The sequence below is a fragment of the Macaca mulatta genome, chromosome 7 (genome assembly GCF_049350105.2).
Source record: "Macaca mulatta isolate MMU2019108-1 chromosome 7, T2T-MMU8v2.0, whole genome shotgun sequence".
Classification (NCBI taxonomy): Eukaryota; Metazoa; Chordata; class Mammalia; order Primates; family Cercopithecidae; genus Macaca; species Macaca mulatta.
Genome location: NC_133412.1, coordinates 38,028,003 through 38,044,880, shown reverse-complemented (window position 1 = coordinate 38,044,880; position 16,878 = coordinate 38,028,003). Strand labels below are relative to the sequence as shown.

The 16,878-nt window shown below is 40.8% G+C and overlaps 1 protein-coding gene across 1 annotated transcript in view; it reads left to right on the top strand.

The window, feature by feature from the left end:
- The window catches only part of RORA (RAR related orphan receptor A), a 744,325-nt gene that overhangs the window by 542,952 nt on the left and 184,495 nt on the right, over positions 1–16,878 (top strand). Inside the window, exon 2 of the mRNA XM_015142369.3 lies at positions 7,147–7,176. Coding sequence (XP_014997855.2) covers positions 7,147–7,176 — 30 coding nt within the window. The remainder of the gene's footprint in view (positions 1–7,146; positions 7,177–16,878) is intronic.

The window sequence follows — 16,878 nt, the reverse complement described above, 5'->3', positions numbered from 1 at the left end:
ATCCCAGTGCTTTGGGAGGCCGAGGCGGGTAGATCACGAGGTCAAGAGATCGAGACCATGTTGGCTAACACGGTGAAACCCCATCTGTACTAAAAAATGCAAAAAAATTAGCCGGGCATGGTGGCGAGTGCCTGTAGTCCCAGCTACTTGGGAGGCTGAGGCAGGAGAATGGCGTGAACCCAGGAGGTAGAACTTGCAGTGAGCCGAGATCGCGCCACTGTGCTCCTGCCTGGGTGACAGAGCAAGACTCCATCTCAAAAAAAAAAAAAAGAAGGAGAGCGCAGTGGATCCAGGAGAGCGCAGTGGATCCAGGAGAGGATAACCTTTGCAACGTGCTTGTTGAGAATGTAGCAGGGAGTGGGTTAAGTGTTTGGGTTTTATTTGGAAAATTCTTTCCTGAGCTCTCCAATGCTGCCTTCCGGGATTATCCCGGTTAATAACAGTGCCTTAATGGGTATTGCCTGTGTCAAATCAAGGGTTGTCTCTCTGTTTATCTAACATAAAGTGTATTCGCAAGGTGTATGCAATAAGAAACATACTTTAGAGGGAAAGAAGTACTATATCCTGTGCCCCACGTGAATTATCTTACATTTTACTGTAAACCTAGTCTTAAGAATTTTATTCCCATTTTATGGAATAAGAAAAGAAAGGCTCAGAGAAGTTAAGCTATTTGCCCAAGCTCTCATAGCTTAAATAATAGGTGTCTTCTTTTTTTTTTTAATTTATTTATTTTTTATTATTATTATACTTTAAGTTCTAGGATACATGTGCATAACGTGCAGGTTTGTTACATATGTATACTTGTGCCGTGTTGCTGTGCTGCACCCATCAACTCGTCAGCACCCAACTACTTGTCATTTATATCAGGTATAACTCCCAATGCAATCCCTCCCCCCTCCCCCCTCCCCATAATAGGCCCCGGTGTGTGATGTCCCCCTTCCCGAGTCCAAGTGATCTCATTGTTCAGTTCCCACCTATGAGTGAGAGAACAACTCAGACATCTTGCAGGGAGGGAGAATAAATCTTGTGAAAGCCTTCAGATTTGGAGTCCTCCTTTTCTAGGAATGAAAGGAGGAGTCAATGTGCAAGACTGGTGTAGAGACATGAGTTGGGCCAATTCAAGACTTTGTTCATTATCACTCAACACATCTCTTCCTCCCTGCCACAGTCACTTGCAATGTAAAAATATTGACATATTTTTAAAATAAAAGGAAATCTACATGGCATGGTTTTGAGTGGTTTGTTTGTTGGTTTGAGACAGAGCCTCGCACTGTCACCCAGGCTGGAGTGCAGTGGCACGATCTCAGCTCACTGCAACCTCCACCTCCCAGGTTCAAGCGATTCTCCTGCCTCAGCCTCCCAAGTAGCTAGGATTACAGGCGCCCATCACCACACCTGGTTAATTTTTTGTATTTTTAGTAGCGACTATGGATTTCACTATGTTGGCCAGGCTGGTCTCAAACGCCTGACCTCATGATCCACCCACCTCGGCCTCCCAAAGTGCTGGGATTACAGATATGAGCCGGCACAACCAGCCTGTTTTTTAATACTAACAGAATTTTTTCATGTTTATAATCTCTCTATCTCAAAAGTTGTTTTCTCGTTGCAAGAGAGGACAAAAGAAGGCACACAGGCTGAATACTGGTGAAGTGGCAGAGTGGCATCTTTGTTAAGTCTAGAGCCTTGTCCAGGATGCAAGGCCTCTGGAAATGCTAGTTTGGTAATTGCCAAATTTGGGAAGAGGAAAAATGCCAACTCTTACTTAAGAAAAAAAGAAAAATTAACTGGATACCCAGAGAATTGCCTATAAACCAAGAGACAATTAGAGGTCCGTCAAGAAAGTTAATGGGTCCAAGATTTGGCACTGATGGGAAATACCAGCTTACATTCCTGAAGTGCTCTGTTCTGGGATGACTATAATGAAACTTCCCTACTGATAACCATGGCAGTGCTAAATCTGTGATATTTTCATGACATTTCCTTTGCTTTACTTTGAAGCATGGCCAGTTAAAGAGAGTCAAGCATTCTTGCTATATTAGAAGCCCGACTTTGCTTTGGACCGAATATTTATGGAGCCTTTTAGCCCTCTTAGTTTTAGGAGTTTAATTGGCAATTTAAAACTTCTGTCATATTGTTAAGTTAGAAATTGTGCTCAAGCATTACCTGCAAGTCTGGAAATACACCTGCCGTGTGTGTGTGTGTGTGTGTGTGTGATCTGGGTAAAATAGAAGGAGTCTTACAGCTTTATCAAAAGGTGCCATTTTTCTCTAGCCCAGATAATTTTTAAAGATCACCCAAGAAAAGTGCATCTTTTACTTATATAACCTTTTGTGGGCACTGCCTTTTTTCTTCTTTGGTTGTTAAAGGCAAGAAGAAAAAAAGTTTCAGGGGGTTACCTTTTATTATGAGCTACATTGGATTTCTTACAGTGAGAAATAGATCTAACAGCCTGTTGCTTGGAAAGATGTGGTTTGGTTTGATAGCTTAGAAGCAGGGCAAGGAGCCATTGGTTGATGAACTGGAAGGCAAATTAAGAAATCACGTTGGCTGGGCACAGTGGCTCACACCTTTAATCCAGCACTTTGAGAGGCTGATGCGGGAGGATTGCTTGAGGCCAGGCGTTCAAGATCAGCCTAGACAACATGGCAAGACCTCCATCTCTAAAAAATAGAAAACATTCTCTGGGCATGGTGCCACATGCCTGTAGTTCCAGCTACTAGGGAGGCTGAGGTGAGAGGATGGCTTGAGCCTGGGAGGTCAAGGTTGCAGTGAGCTATGATGATACCACTGCACTCCAGTTTAGGCAACACACTGAGAACCTGCCCTGAAGAAAAAAAAAGTCACTGACTACCTCATTCTGCATATAAGAAAACTAAGAGCCAAGAAGTTAAATGATTTGCCCAAGTCATTCACTGCGTTCACTTCGGGCTCAGGGTGTATGTGTATTTTAGGTTTAGAAACTTGGTTGCACCCTGTCATTCACCACAACTCTATCAAGTCCCTGTCTCCATAGAGAGCATTACCCTGCTCGTGGTCTGTTTGTGAATCTCTGGGGAAGGATCTTGGTGTTCTTCCCAGTCATTTGGAAGTGAATCAAAACCTGCACAACAGCTGGACTTGGTTCGATGCCCTTCAGTAGTGGGGACCAAAGTCCTTGCCTGTGCTGATCAGCGGCCCATTTGGATAATGCAGCCACTTGCTAGTGAGTAGGTAGCTTCCTTTTGTCTATTTTTTTCAATTTAAGACGGGGTGTCACTATGTTTCCCAAGCTGGACTTGAACTCCTGGGCTATCCTCCTGCCTCAGTCACTCGAGTAGCTGGGATTACGGGTACCCACCACCATATCAGGCTCTTTCCCTTGACTTTAGAGAGTAAAGAGAATGGAGTTTGAGATCTAGAATAGAGTACACTTACTTTAAGGAACTTGGTTCTCTGTCTCATGCTCTCTTCCGTCAAATATGAGGATATTTTCTAGTCAGAATACTTGATCTGAGAACCAGAGTGCTCGGCCACGAGTCAGTGTGAAACTGAGGGACATCATGAGTAGCAACGGCATAGCTTTCAGTAGCACACTGTAATTCAGTTTGGTTAAACTAATACTATGTGAGTTACCTACCCCTTACCAAAGTCATTTGTATCACACTGCCCAGTTTGTAAAGCTCTTCATACATCCTTATTTCCTTTAATTTTCACAGCAGTCTTTTAAGGGTCATCATGATTATATACAATTTTAAAAACCAAGAAGTTCAGGACTAGTAAAGTTAAGTAACTTGCTCAAGTTCTGTCAGCCTAGAAGCAGGAAAGTGGGCTATAAATGCAAGCGCAGGTCAGTTTGACTCCACATCTAGTTACCTTAAGAGCTGCCTTTATTCTTTGATTCCTCAGTAGAATTAGAATTATTTGCCTCCTTGAGACTTATTGTAGTTTATCTGTAGTAAGCCTAATTCTCCCAAAAATCTTGATTCAGAGCTACTGCTGGTGGTAGCATTAGGTTTGCATACGATTTTTTTTCTGAAGGCCTTCTCCTTCCACTTGAGGACAAACATTGGCAATGTATGACTGCTGTGAGCTCACTGAGGATGAACTCTTCCTGGTGAGAAAAACAGGAATCTTGTAACCTCTAGGAAAATGAGAAAAAGAAAAGGGGAGACCCATCCCTATTTAAGGGTGAGAAAATGGCTGCTGGTAGCAAACCCAGGCATACACGCCTGCTGCGAATGAAGGCCTAAGGCAGGCAAGTGTGGGTAATTCAGACAGCTGGATTCCTGGCAGAATATTATGTTCTAGAATATTCCAGAACATTCTAGATTCACTTCAGTATGCTCTTCTAGTAGTAGAGACTGTGGTTTCTATGTGTTTGCATCAGCATCTCAGTACATCTTTCACCCAAACTCAGGATGAGTCTTCCTGGTTTAAATACGGCTGAGGGCACTCCCATGGGTTTAAATTATTTACAGAGCTGACTGCTGAGTGGTATGTTCCAAGGAGTAAAATTTGAGTATTTACTCTTTTGAGGATACATCTACAGATTGTAGAGATTTGCCATGAGTGTACTTCCAGTTTAATATAAGTTTCCACAGAGAAATGTTTTATTATGCCAATTAAACTTTCCTGAGCCTCAGTTTCCCCAACTGTGAAATGAAAAGGATGTCTTCTGCTTTTTTTGGTACTTCTATGGAATCATTTACTATGAAGTACTAGAGCTTCCATGAAGAAGTTAGATTTCAGAGGAACAAAGAGAATTCCAATACATTTTCTGATTTTTTTCATTAAATTTGCCTTTTGTGTGTTTGTATTGTTTTTGTTTGTTCACTTTCTCTAGGGAAATAGACTTCTGTCTTCAGAATGCCTAAGTTTAAAAAAATTAAATATCATGCACAGTCATAGCTCCATAATTAAGGAGTTGTAATGCAATTTTTAAAAATATTGCTCTTGTGTCAGGAGTGTGTCTTCTAAGCTTTTCTCCATAAAAAATGTGTTTATTAATTGATTGGTATATCTTCATTGGCTATAATAAATATAATTTACATTCTTCTTGTGTAGGTTAAGGCTGCCAGATAAAATACAGAATGCACAGTTAAATTTGAATGTAAGATAAACAACAAATTAGCATCAGAATTCAAATTGTACTGGGTAGCCTGTATTTTATCTACTAAATCTGGCAGCAGCTCCAATATAAGTGTAGCTCCCAATTATTTATATTGATTATTAATTGACAGTTAAACAAAACTGAGGGACTGAGAGATTGTGTTGTTGCCAGAGTCATGCTTCCTCCTGGAGACAGATAATGAAAAGTTTTAGCTCCATGCCAGCTGCTGCGACCTCCGAGATCAAGCAGCTTTCTCGGGAAGATTTTCAAAATCTATTATCAATGTAATCGTCATGAAAATATTTGATGAGAACACTGCATCACGCTGTATACTAAATTTAAGTAGAAAAGTCAAAGCAGTGGTATTTTCATCAGGCCTTTGGATATAAAGAGAAAATAGTTCCACACTCAGCGAATATAGATAGGTCTGTTTTGGGCTGTGTTAAATCCAATTGTGTGGAGGTTTTGAATAATCAGGAGAGACAGCCTAAGCACTTTCTCTTCAAAGTGATTTTACAGAAAGCACTATTTCCTAAGGAAAATACACATATAGCTCTCATAATGCTGAAAGTGCACTAATGTATCAGTTTATTGGTGCTGGTGTCATGAGCTGGAGTTGCAAATTGTATTCAGATTTTAAACTTTACTCCCTGCTGCTGCTGGGGGAAGTTCCCATCCCACGATAAAGGTTATTTCAAAAACTTCTAGAACGCTTTTGTAGTTTTCATGTGAGACAGTCTTCAAGGATTTCTTTAGAAAGTTCTAACTTCACTTCATGAAGCCAACTCAAACATGATTTAAAAAAACAAAAACAAAAACAAACAAACAAAACAGTAGTTTTCCTCAATAAAAGTTGCGGGGTTGGGGAGAAGAATCTGAGTCGGGCTGTGTAATTTCAGCTTCCCTAAATAAGTCCTTTGGAAAGTGTTGAGGGGAGCAAGTGTGTGATTTTGGTCTTGGCTCACAACTTTGGAACCAACTTTTTAAAAAATGTCTGCCGTGGATTTTCATAACAGATTTCTTCCCTGTACGACATGTTCCCTAGCTAAGTAATAGGTCTGATGTGGCTGCCAAATTTTTCGACAATCTTTACTTTCCAAAGGAGGGTTAAATAGTTCCCTTAATAACTTGAAAGAAAAAAAATTTCAAGGTTTACCACGACTCTTAGTCACAGGCTGAATGTCAACAGTTTTATGACTTTGAGCCTACTTAGTCTCAAGAACGTCTCCCAAGAAGAATGCAGCATAAAGGATTCAAAATGTAGTAATTCTGAAATGGAGATAGTGTTGTTTGCATCAAAGCATACATTCATGCTATCTTTATCGGGACTTCTGTGCCAAATGTTGCTTAGTTCTATTTGTCACCTGCTACCTATAAATCATCCTGAAATATCAAGGGTGCTGACTCATGAATCGCTCGTGGTTTCGTAGTTTGTGTTCATACATTTCATTCAGTTGTGTTTCAACTGTATGAAACATTTGGGAGCCATTTATAGAGAAGCAGCAGTGATTCCCTTTCTGACCTTAATGAGTGCAGACACATAGGTACATTTGGTGGATGTATTTCCCCCTCACCATTAAAAGTTGTGCTCCCTGGGAGCAGGAAGGGTCGTTTTCATTAAAGAGTAAACACAGAACCAATGGCCATAGCAAATTAATTGCTCTGTTGCTCATCTTCCCCTCCTCTGAGCAGGCTGACATTGTTCTCTTGTGCCTTAAATCTTTCCCACTCTGCCTATAAACATGATCGTCTCCCCTACTTAAAATAAAAAATAAGAGTCTCCTCACACCCTGTTTAACACTGTTTAGTTACTGTCCATGCTCCCCACTTTTACCACAGAACCTCTTAAACCAGGAGGTGAAGGCCGCTGCCTCGTCATTCGTGGTTGCATGGCTTTGGGATTGGTGTAGTGACACTCCCATGCAATGTTAAAACTGGTCTTGCCTCTACATCACCATCTGAACTAAATGCCTTCCTGAGCACTCTGGGAATGATGGACATTCAAAGCAGCACACAAGGGCACTTTGTAACCTGTGTTATTGTTTCTTCTCTTCCAGGTATCTCAGTAACGAAGAAGACACATACATGTAAGTAATGCATTTTTTTTTCTGTCCAAAGTTTTCAGAAGAGTTGGAATTCACATATGTCTGGCTGCTGTGACCCTTCAAGTATAAACTAATGTTTCAGCTGTGATCCATGGTCAACAGAGGTCACTTTTTTTCAATCTGTGGTGGTCGGAAGTGGCACATCTCCACCTGTTTGTACTGAGTGTGTGTTGAAGAGAGAGGCTAGAGACATATTCTGATGAATGCCAGTGTTTCAAGCCATGAAGCTTTAGAAAAATCATGAAATCTAGCCAGGAGGATCAATTACTTACTGATCACCCTTATTCTAGATCCTTCTTAGAAGAGCTGGTATGTTTCTAGGAAACATCACCTTGATTTCTTTTAAACTTTGGTCTGCTTTTCCTCACCACTAGTTCACAAATTAGGCCGTTTCGTACTCATGTCTGTGGAGCAGAGATGCTGACTGGGAATAGAGGCGCTGTTGCTCGACCACGGGCATGGCCTGCGAGGGCCTGATAAATGGCATCGGTAGTTTGATGTGGAAACGTGTGCTGGATTTATGCTCTGTATTCATCCCACTTCTCAGGTTCAACTGCTTTCATCAATTGCCTTCATTTGAACTACACCATAAGTTACAAACTCACGTCAATGTAAGGTGTTGTGATTTGCAATCTGAGCAATGATGTTTGACTGTGCCTTGAACCTCAGGATGAAACAAGACATCATTGATGCAGGCAGTCAACTTTCACTGTACTTGACCAGCATATTATTTAGGCTTGAATTAATGGTGTCATTAGAATTTGATGACTATTTTAGACCACGGATACGTGCTACCTATGAGATATGTTTGGGCATTCTTCTAAGGCAAGCAGTGGAGATATTTATGGCACAATACAGGGACAACAAGGATGTATCCCCCAATTTTTCCTAATTACACTTTAAATTTTTTTATTTCATGTGAAACATTTGGGGAAAAACATCTGTATTACATCAAAGTAGTTTATCTTGTGCCTCAGTTGATTCTTGAAATCTGCTCTTGGGTTTGTCTGTCTGTCTATCTGTATTTGTAGAAAACAAAAATGAAAAAAAAAAAAAAAAGAAAAAACCAAAAAACATCAAATTGGATGAGAAGTTGCCTGACTCTGAGGGCCCTATCCTGCAGTCTCTCCACGTGGCTCTCTCATGGCCTTCAATGGAATGTTTGCTTGAGGAATAATGAAAAGGTCAGGCCCGTACTAGACACATGATCCGGATGGCACCTCCATCTCTCAATGCACAGTTCCAGTTGGCTGTCCCTCCATCAGGGTAGTCTGTGACCCTTAGCTTTTTGGGGGTTGTTTTGTCGTTGTTGTTGTTCTTGTTCTTGCTGTTGTCGGTGCATAATTGAGCTCATGATGACTGAGAGATTGACAGTGCAGGAGACTGAAGTCCTCTGTATATCCGCAGGGCAGGCATGGTACAGAGCGCTTCCTTGCACAGCCTTGCCCATGAGCTCGTCCCTGGCCCGGAGGGACCCACTCTAGAGGTGGTAAGTAATTCAGTCTTTCTGCTAGCTCAGTCCTGGGCCTCTCCCCAACAGGGGCTGATGATTGTGCCTACTGTTTATGGTGGTTTGGGGTATGGACTCCTGGCCACCTGGCAATGTACAGAAAGCTACTGACTATTTGCATTATGACTTGGCTCTTAGATAAGTGGACAAAACCACTACTTCAGCTCCACTGGACATAAAGAGTACATCTCAACTAATAAGATAACATAGACAGAGACCTAGATGTTACCTAGTATACAGACAGTCCATGTAAAGAGAGACATTTGAGGAACTGTCATCCCTGAGAATAATTTTCTTGGCCTATTGCAGAAACAATAACCTGTGGTTGAGTTTCAATTCATGGAAGGACTTAGGTGACAGCATGAGAGTGGTGGCTAGGGAGGAAAAATTGGTGTTCTAATAACAGACACTTGAACCAGGTGGGTCTTTTCACAAAGGCTTAAAGAATTTCATCAGCTATACTGGCTTTAATACAAAATCAAGATATAACCACAGAGGGTGGACTTTGAGTGCATTTCTAACTATGAAAATCAGCAAGAAAATTCTTACGCATTAAGCTTAAAGTCAGCGTAGATAGACTTAAAGCTTCTTTTATATAATTGACAGAAAGATTTGGATCAGAAATCATACTGTTTTGGTTGATGTTTACTTTCATGATTTGGGGGAGAGGGCCCAGAATAAAAATGGCCCAAAGACAAATTGGAAGGAATAGCACTTGAATACACAGTTGACACAAAACTTTACACATGCCAAGGAGGAATTGAATTGTCCAAGTTACATGTTAGTGGGAGTCCTCCGTGCCACTTGAACATGGAGATTGTTTTTGTCATCCAGCTCAGCAGATAGCCCATTATATTTCTGATCTTAGCATCTCCACAGGGCCCACAGCTTGTGAGGAGAAAGACAATCAATCAGTTTTCTCTCTAATAACAGTCACCCAAATGACTTCTTCTTTAGCATTTGTTGAATTTTTCTTGAAAACTGAACTGTCCTAACTTGCCTATACATTTTTTTTAAGATGTTAATTCCAGCTCCTCTTAAATCATCTTGACATCTGTTCTTCAAGAAGTTTCACTATCAGTGAAGTGTATGAATTCATTTTTGTACCGTCTCAAAACTTCCATTTTTAGCCAGGGTTCTGGAAACCTTAGTCAAGACTTGACTACATAATCATCGACAGCTGAAGTCACCCGACATTATCAGTTTCAATCTTGGTTTCCTAACTGCCCTCACGGAGAGATTGTTCAACTTACAAATTAATATGTACAGCTGCAGAATATATTATCAGACCAGAGTGTCAGCTCACAGGTACACGGGACAGAGGTGCACATACTGCAAAATGAACCTGAATAGTTGTGACACCAGATAATATTTTAGTCCACCTTGTTATCTGGAACACACAGGTATTGTTCCTTTTAAAAAAAAAAAAATGTTTTGGGTGACTTGAGCCAGAAATTCCCATGAAAGGAAATTTGATTGTTAAGCTTCAGAGGAGTCCATGGACATAGTCTTTGGAGAACTCAGTTTCTCCTAAGTTCCTGAAAAGGGTACTTAAGTGTTTGTTTTCTATTTAGTTGGCCAGTGGAAGAAGACAAAGCTTTGGGACTTCTTGTGCTTCTCATGGCCAGATTGTTCCGGGAATTCTTATATTTGTGATGTTCTTCAGTTGTTGATAGGAAATGTTGCTGTTGGTTTTTGGTGTGCGAACATAAAAGAGAGTTTTTAATATTAGATCAATTTTACACTGTGGTGTGGAATTTCAATTTAATTTTCACGGTGATTATATAGCACATGTATTTGGTTGGACCCCTTCAAGATTGCTTTGCTTTGGTGTTTCACAAGTTTGTTCTGGTCTCTTTCCTGCTGAAATAGCCACCATGCAGATAAGTATCATTTTCTTGGAATCAGCTGCTGTCTTGGTTTTTATTATTTGCCAAGGACAAGGAGTCATTCACTCCGGAATTCTTAATCTAATTCTTCTTGGATATTTCTGCATTCACTACAATGTTACAAGAGGATAAATATGGACGTGAAAAGATGCAACAAATCATCCTAGCTCTTTCCAGCTACTGGGAAGTGTAGCATCGTGGAGTCCTAACCTTAGAGGACATATATCAGACAGACACCACAACACAGACCCAAAAGATATCTGGTAGGCCCCTGAACCGTTTCCAGCGGCATCAGACCATTGCTACTTCCTTCTGTTCTCATCCTTGTTTACAGTCCTTGTACCTCCTGTCCTAGCCTGCCCTGCCTGCTTTCTCCCACACTGAGGGACAGATACAAGCTTCTGAAAAGCACAGGTTACTCAGTGAAAGCAGTCAGGAAAAATGTATCAGTTTACTCCCAACTTGAGTTGTTAATTTTCCCCAATAAAAACCCAAACAAGATATGCTTCTGAACCTTCTAAAATATTTTCATTTGACATGAATAGCCATTAAAAGGTAATCTAGTACATTTTCAAATGTTTGATTGCAGCAGGCTAATACTTATAATATAAAATTAAAGCACTGTGTTATTTATAAAAAGATTTAGATCTCAATAGTAAAATATTTTAGCACAAATCAAAATACTTCTTTGAGAACTAATCTTTTGCATCCATTTTAAAAAGTGTTTATTGCAATCATTTAAAATGGGATAGGTTAATGTATTCACTTTTCACCCCAGAGACTTGGCTTTGAATTTGACTTAGAGAAAATTAGTTTTAAGGCCTCAACCTCCTCTCCATAGGCATTTGTTGATATCACAAAATGAACCCAACAAGTTGTCACAATGGTTGCCATTCACTCAGGAGATCCAAAAACTAGAATAACCTTATTTTTTCCTTTTTTTTCCTTTCCTTGAGGCCATCCTTTTTTATTGTAGACTCTTAGCAACCCCAAACTTGGGGCTCACCCACATTGTTTTCACAGTCCAGGAAAACTCAGGAACCATTCTTGGCAAAGCTAATGGAAGGTGCTTTGGTGATATAGTTAGTAGGTTTCTGTGGCAACCCATGTGACTCACAGTGTGACTCACGGCAGTTATAATTTCAATTGCTGGCAGGGTATTCCATTAGGACAGATGTGAGAAGAAGCCACACTGAAGTTCTTTTAGTAGGCCTTCATCCAGATCCTGTCTGCCCATTGGCAAACAGTCAGGAAAAGGGATAATGTAGTACTCACAAAGTAACTGGAAGATTCATTGCTTAGCTTACCAAGCCTACCAGCTATCTCAGACAGAAGCCTTGCCGGCAGTGGGTCATGACTAAAATACAGGTGCTGGCCTCTTAAAGGGCTAATTAAGGGACAACTATTCATTGAGGACCTACTGTGTGCCGACAGGCTTTTCACCTTCCAGGCGTTTACAGACCAGTTGTAAGTAGAGACTAGAGGGAGACAGGTTGGGGGATAGGGTGGGACAGAAGAACCTAATCACATAAAACAATCTGAAAACACAAATGCCAGGTGTACCAGTTCCACAAGGCAGCTCATACCTGGAAAACAGACTAAGCTGGAAGTATGGGAGAGGAAAAGAAAATTAGAGAAAACATCCAGGATTCTCATATTGTGATCCCAGCATAAAATAGCAATGAAGCGAAAGGCAAAGATTGAACCCTGGGTGCTAAAACCTATCCCCACTGCTCCTCTCCACCCATTCTCACAGAATAACATCTAGTGTCTTCAAGATCAGTCAGTCTGAGAAAGTAAAAATCCCTCTGTACTGTCTGGAAGCATTTGCCTTGCTTAGAGGCAGCCTGCTCAGCTAGAGCCAAGCCCTCCTAAGCTTAACAGGATTTCTCTGTCTCATCATATTAAAAATAAATGGACTGCACTTGGCCCTGCCAGTCAGTTCCTCCAAAGAAGAAGATTTGCATAGTCTTAAAGCCCACAGTTCATGGTGAGGACCTGTGAACTCCATAGAAAAACTGAATACTTAGCTGAGCGTTTCCATCCCAACATCCAGTTGATTCGAGTTTGCCCAGTTAGTAGATTTGAGGTTTGTGAACTGAATTTGGACAAAAAGTATTTGTGTTCCACTTCATAACATAGGTTCCAAAGAGTGTGTTGAGATGGTGATTGGCTGTTTAAAACCCATAATCACTACCAGGGGGAAAACAAAAATGCCTAGCCTACCAGGGATTGATGTGGACTTGATAGGCTTATTACATACTTGATAAATGCTTAGTTACACATGATTGGATTGATCTTTAAAGAAGCGCTAGATGTCTATGACATAAGTTTACATTATGCTTAGTTTAATATTGACAATAATAATGGCGGGAGTCATAGCAGCAGTACCATTACTTGTAGTAGCAGCAGTAGGAATAGCAGGAACCCCACCTACCAAGCAATTTGAATATTCCAAGCATTGTGTTTAATGCTTTATGTGCATTGTCTCTTTTAATCTGCTCATCAGCTTCATGAGCTTTGTACTGCTTGCACCCGCATTTTAAATAAGAAAATGTACATGAGAGACAAGTAACTTAGCTTAGAGAAGTGAAAAACCTTGTTAACTCACCCAGCTGGGCAGAGCCTGGAGTCAAAACAGAGTAGATTGCCTCCTTGTGCACATGTAAGAGCCACACTGTTATCTCCAGTATTCACATTAATACTTGTGGGGCACTCAGTGCTAGGCACTTCTCTAAGCACTTTCTAAGTGTTCATTTATCTTTACTGCAACTCTGTGAGGTAGGTGTTGCTACTATCTGCACTTTACACATGAAAACCGAGGCCCAGGATCCTACAACTAGCTAGCATGTGGTGGAGCCAGGATGTAAAGGCAATCCCCAGTTTACATGCTTTTAAAATGAAGAACTTCATTTTTCAGAGTGGTTCTTCCACTCTAAAGTATAGGAAGAAAGCCAAGTGCAACACAGTCTTTCTTACAATTGACCCAGGTTTCCTTTGACCTTACAACTATGCTACCTCTGTAGGCGTCTAAGCTTGAAGAACAAACTGATTATAAGAAAGGGGAATGTTATTCCCACTATGTGAAAAAAAGTATTTAAACAAAGTAGTCTACTGGAAACTATACAGCCTCCTTACTTTATTATTTTTTTTAGAAAGGGACTCGCTCTGTTGCCCAAGCTGGAGTGTAGTGGCGTGCGCATGGCTCACTGCAGCCTCAACCTCTCGGTCTCAGGAGATCCTCCTGCCTCAGCTCCCCAAGTAGCTGGGACCACAGGCATGCACCACCTTGCTCAGCTAATTTGTTTTTTATTTTTAGTTTTTTGTAGAGACAGGGTCTTGCTGGCTGGGCATGGTCGCTCACCCCTGTAATCCCAGCACTTTGGGAGGCCGAGGCAGGCAGATCACCTGAGGTCAGGAATTTGAGACCAGCCTGGGCAACATGGTGAAACCCCATCTCTACTAAAAATACATAAATTAGTCAGGTGTGGTGGCACACGCCTGTAATCTCAGCTACTTGGGAGGCTGAGGCATGAGAATCACATGAACCCGGGAGGCAGAGGTTGCAGTGAGCCGAGATCGTGCCACTGCACTCCAGCCTGGGCGATGGAGTGAGAGCCTGTCAAAAAAAAAAAAGAGAGAGAGAGACAGAGTATTGCCATGTTGCCCAGGCTGGTCTCTGAACTCTTCAGCTCAAGAGATCCTCCTGCCTCAGCCTCCGGAAGTGCTAGGATTACAGGCGTGATCCACTGTGCCTGGCCAACCTTCTTACTTTAAATGACCATTACTCATCTTTTTAACAATTTAACTTAGTTCATCAAAGAACTGCTGTCTACTTAATGTCGTACAACACAACTGATTCCATAATAAAACAGTTGTTCAAAGTGGTTACTTCTGCTTCTAGGATAGCTATGTACCCCACACTAGTAATAATATATATTTCTTATAGCACAAACCCGTCTTCCTCTGAAACAAAACTTTTAACGGACATTAATGACATTTATAATAAATCTATACTTTTTTGTTAGACCAACTTAGTAATTCATTTATAACTTTCATTTCCACAAAGCAGTACTATGATTCAGGACACACTGGTTTCTTTGAAACCTATCCAAAGCCAAAAAAACCCTGGAAGCTAACAGAATGTTCAGGAAACAGATATGTATCTATATCAAAGGGATATGTAAGAAAATTAACATCTAGATTTTGAGGATGTTTAAGCATATCTGAACTTAGGACTGGATTTACACTTATGTCAGCTTCTCTCTTTATTGCGATCTGTCTGCAAAGGAATAAAAATGTAGAAGAAACAGAGATGCCAATGTGTTTAAGACGAGAAGAAAGTGATCACTCTACATTAACTTTCATCAGTTACACTAAATTTTTTACACTGATTTCTTGATCAATTCTGTGGCCAGGCAGTTAGTGTATTTGTAGTCACATGGCCCTTTGGATTATAATTGACGTCCACATCTATACATTATAATGACAAAGATTTTTATTTCCAAGCTATGCAATTAAATGTTTTCCTTTGACTGCCAGAATCCCTCACAATGGATTGTTCTCCACCCAATCCACTTCCACTTCAGGGAAAACATGTTTTCCTATGTAGGAGTGAGAGCTCTTTCCCTACTTGATTTTGTATATCACCTAGGCATCAACTCCAACTCCTAATGTCTTAAATAGTTAATAGCCAAGGATACTGATTGGAAGTCATATGGAGGAGTGGCCAGGCATGGTGGCTCACGCCTGTTATCCCAGCATTTTGGGAGGCTGAGACGGGCAGATCACTGAAGGTCAAGGGTTTGAGACCAGCCTGGCCAACATGGTGAAACCCCATTTTCACTAAAAATACAAAAATTAGCTGGGTGTGTTAGTGTGCACCTGTAATCCAGCTACTAGGAAGGCTGAGGCAGCAGAATCGCTTGAGTCTGGGATGCCGAAGTTGCAGTGAGCTGAGATCACACCACTGCACTCCAGCCTGGGCAATGTAGTGGGACTCCATCTCAAAAAAATTAAAAAAAAAAAAAAGAAGGCATATTGAGGAGCAAAAAAAAAATAAAAATAAAATAAAATAAAATTGGTAGGATATACTAGATTAAGGTTTGGATTCAGTGGAAAGGCCTTAATCCATAAATCTTTTATTTAACATTTTCTTCTTAGAGGAAAGGGGAAGGAGATTCTATGGTGGGCAGTGCAGACCTGCAATATCGGGGTCTGAGGAACAGAGACTGGAAAGCAGACTGCAGTCCATACCTACAGAAGGATAGGGCGGGGAGCCAGGCAGATCTTCTTAGCTTAATATTTTTTAACCCCTGCTCTATGCCTAACATTGTGTAAGGCACATTGCAGTATAGGTGATCTAACTTGTATTCCTCCCTGTCTAATAGTTTATTCTGTATCTAGGAGAAAGGACACACACATTTGAGGAACTTTCAGTAACGAAAGAATTGCAGAAAAATGCAGGGCCATGAAATTTTGCCATTTCAATGGCAAAAACCACAATTACTTTTGCATCAACCTAATAGAATATGTGTTTAAATGCTGTATGAGTTGGGAACATGTGTGGTGAGCTGAGCTTGCTCTGGAAGGGTAGCAAGAATTAGGTGTGATCAGGGATGATTGTGTAGATCTGTCTGACTGGAGTAGAGTATTAGCAAGGAAAAGGGAGACCATTAAGAACAGAGAACGGGTTTTGGCTTTCTCTCATAACCAATGTGGAGCCACAGAATGTGTGTGAAAAAAAGCAGTGACCTATAAACAATGTTTTTCTGCCATAGTCATTTAGTTAGGGTTATATGAATCAGATGTTCCCTGCTTCAGTCCCTTCTCTGAACCCAGGTGACATTTTTATCCTTAGATAGAACTTCTTCTCTGGGTGCTCCTGTGACCAACTACATTAAAAAAAAAAAAATTGCTTATTGAGGAGGAGAGATCTGGTCGGAAAAGAGAAGGCTCTTCTGATTATTAAAGAAAAAGGATGTTCACTTTTTCTCTAACTCCACGGTGTTAAGGTCTAATTGTAAGACCCGTTCTTGCCATTTCATTAAAATCAGAGGCATGGAATGCGCAGTGAAACTTGAAAAATACATAAGCACTTTGAATTCTGTGGCTAATGGTTCTCCTTGCTCTCTTTCATTGGAGCTGCTAATTGGCTGCAGGCTACTCTGCTACCCTGGGAGCCTCTGTCTTTCCAACCCTTTTAAACTCAGCTACAAATAGCTTTATAAAAATTTAAACCCCAAATTCCAAACCTTGCTCACTCCTTAGGTAAGCAAAGTCAAC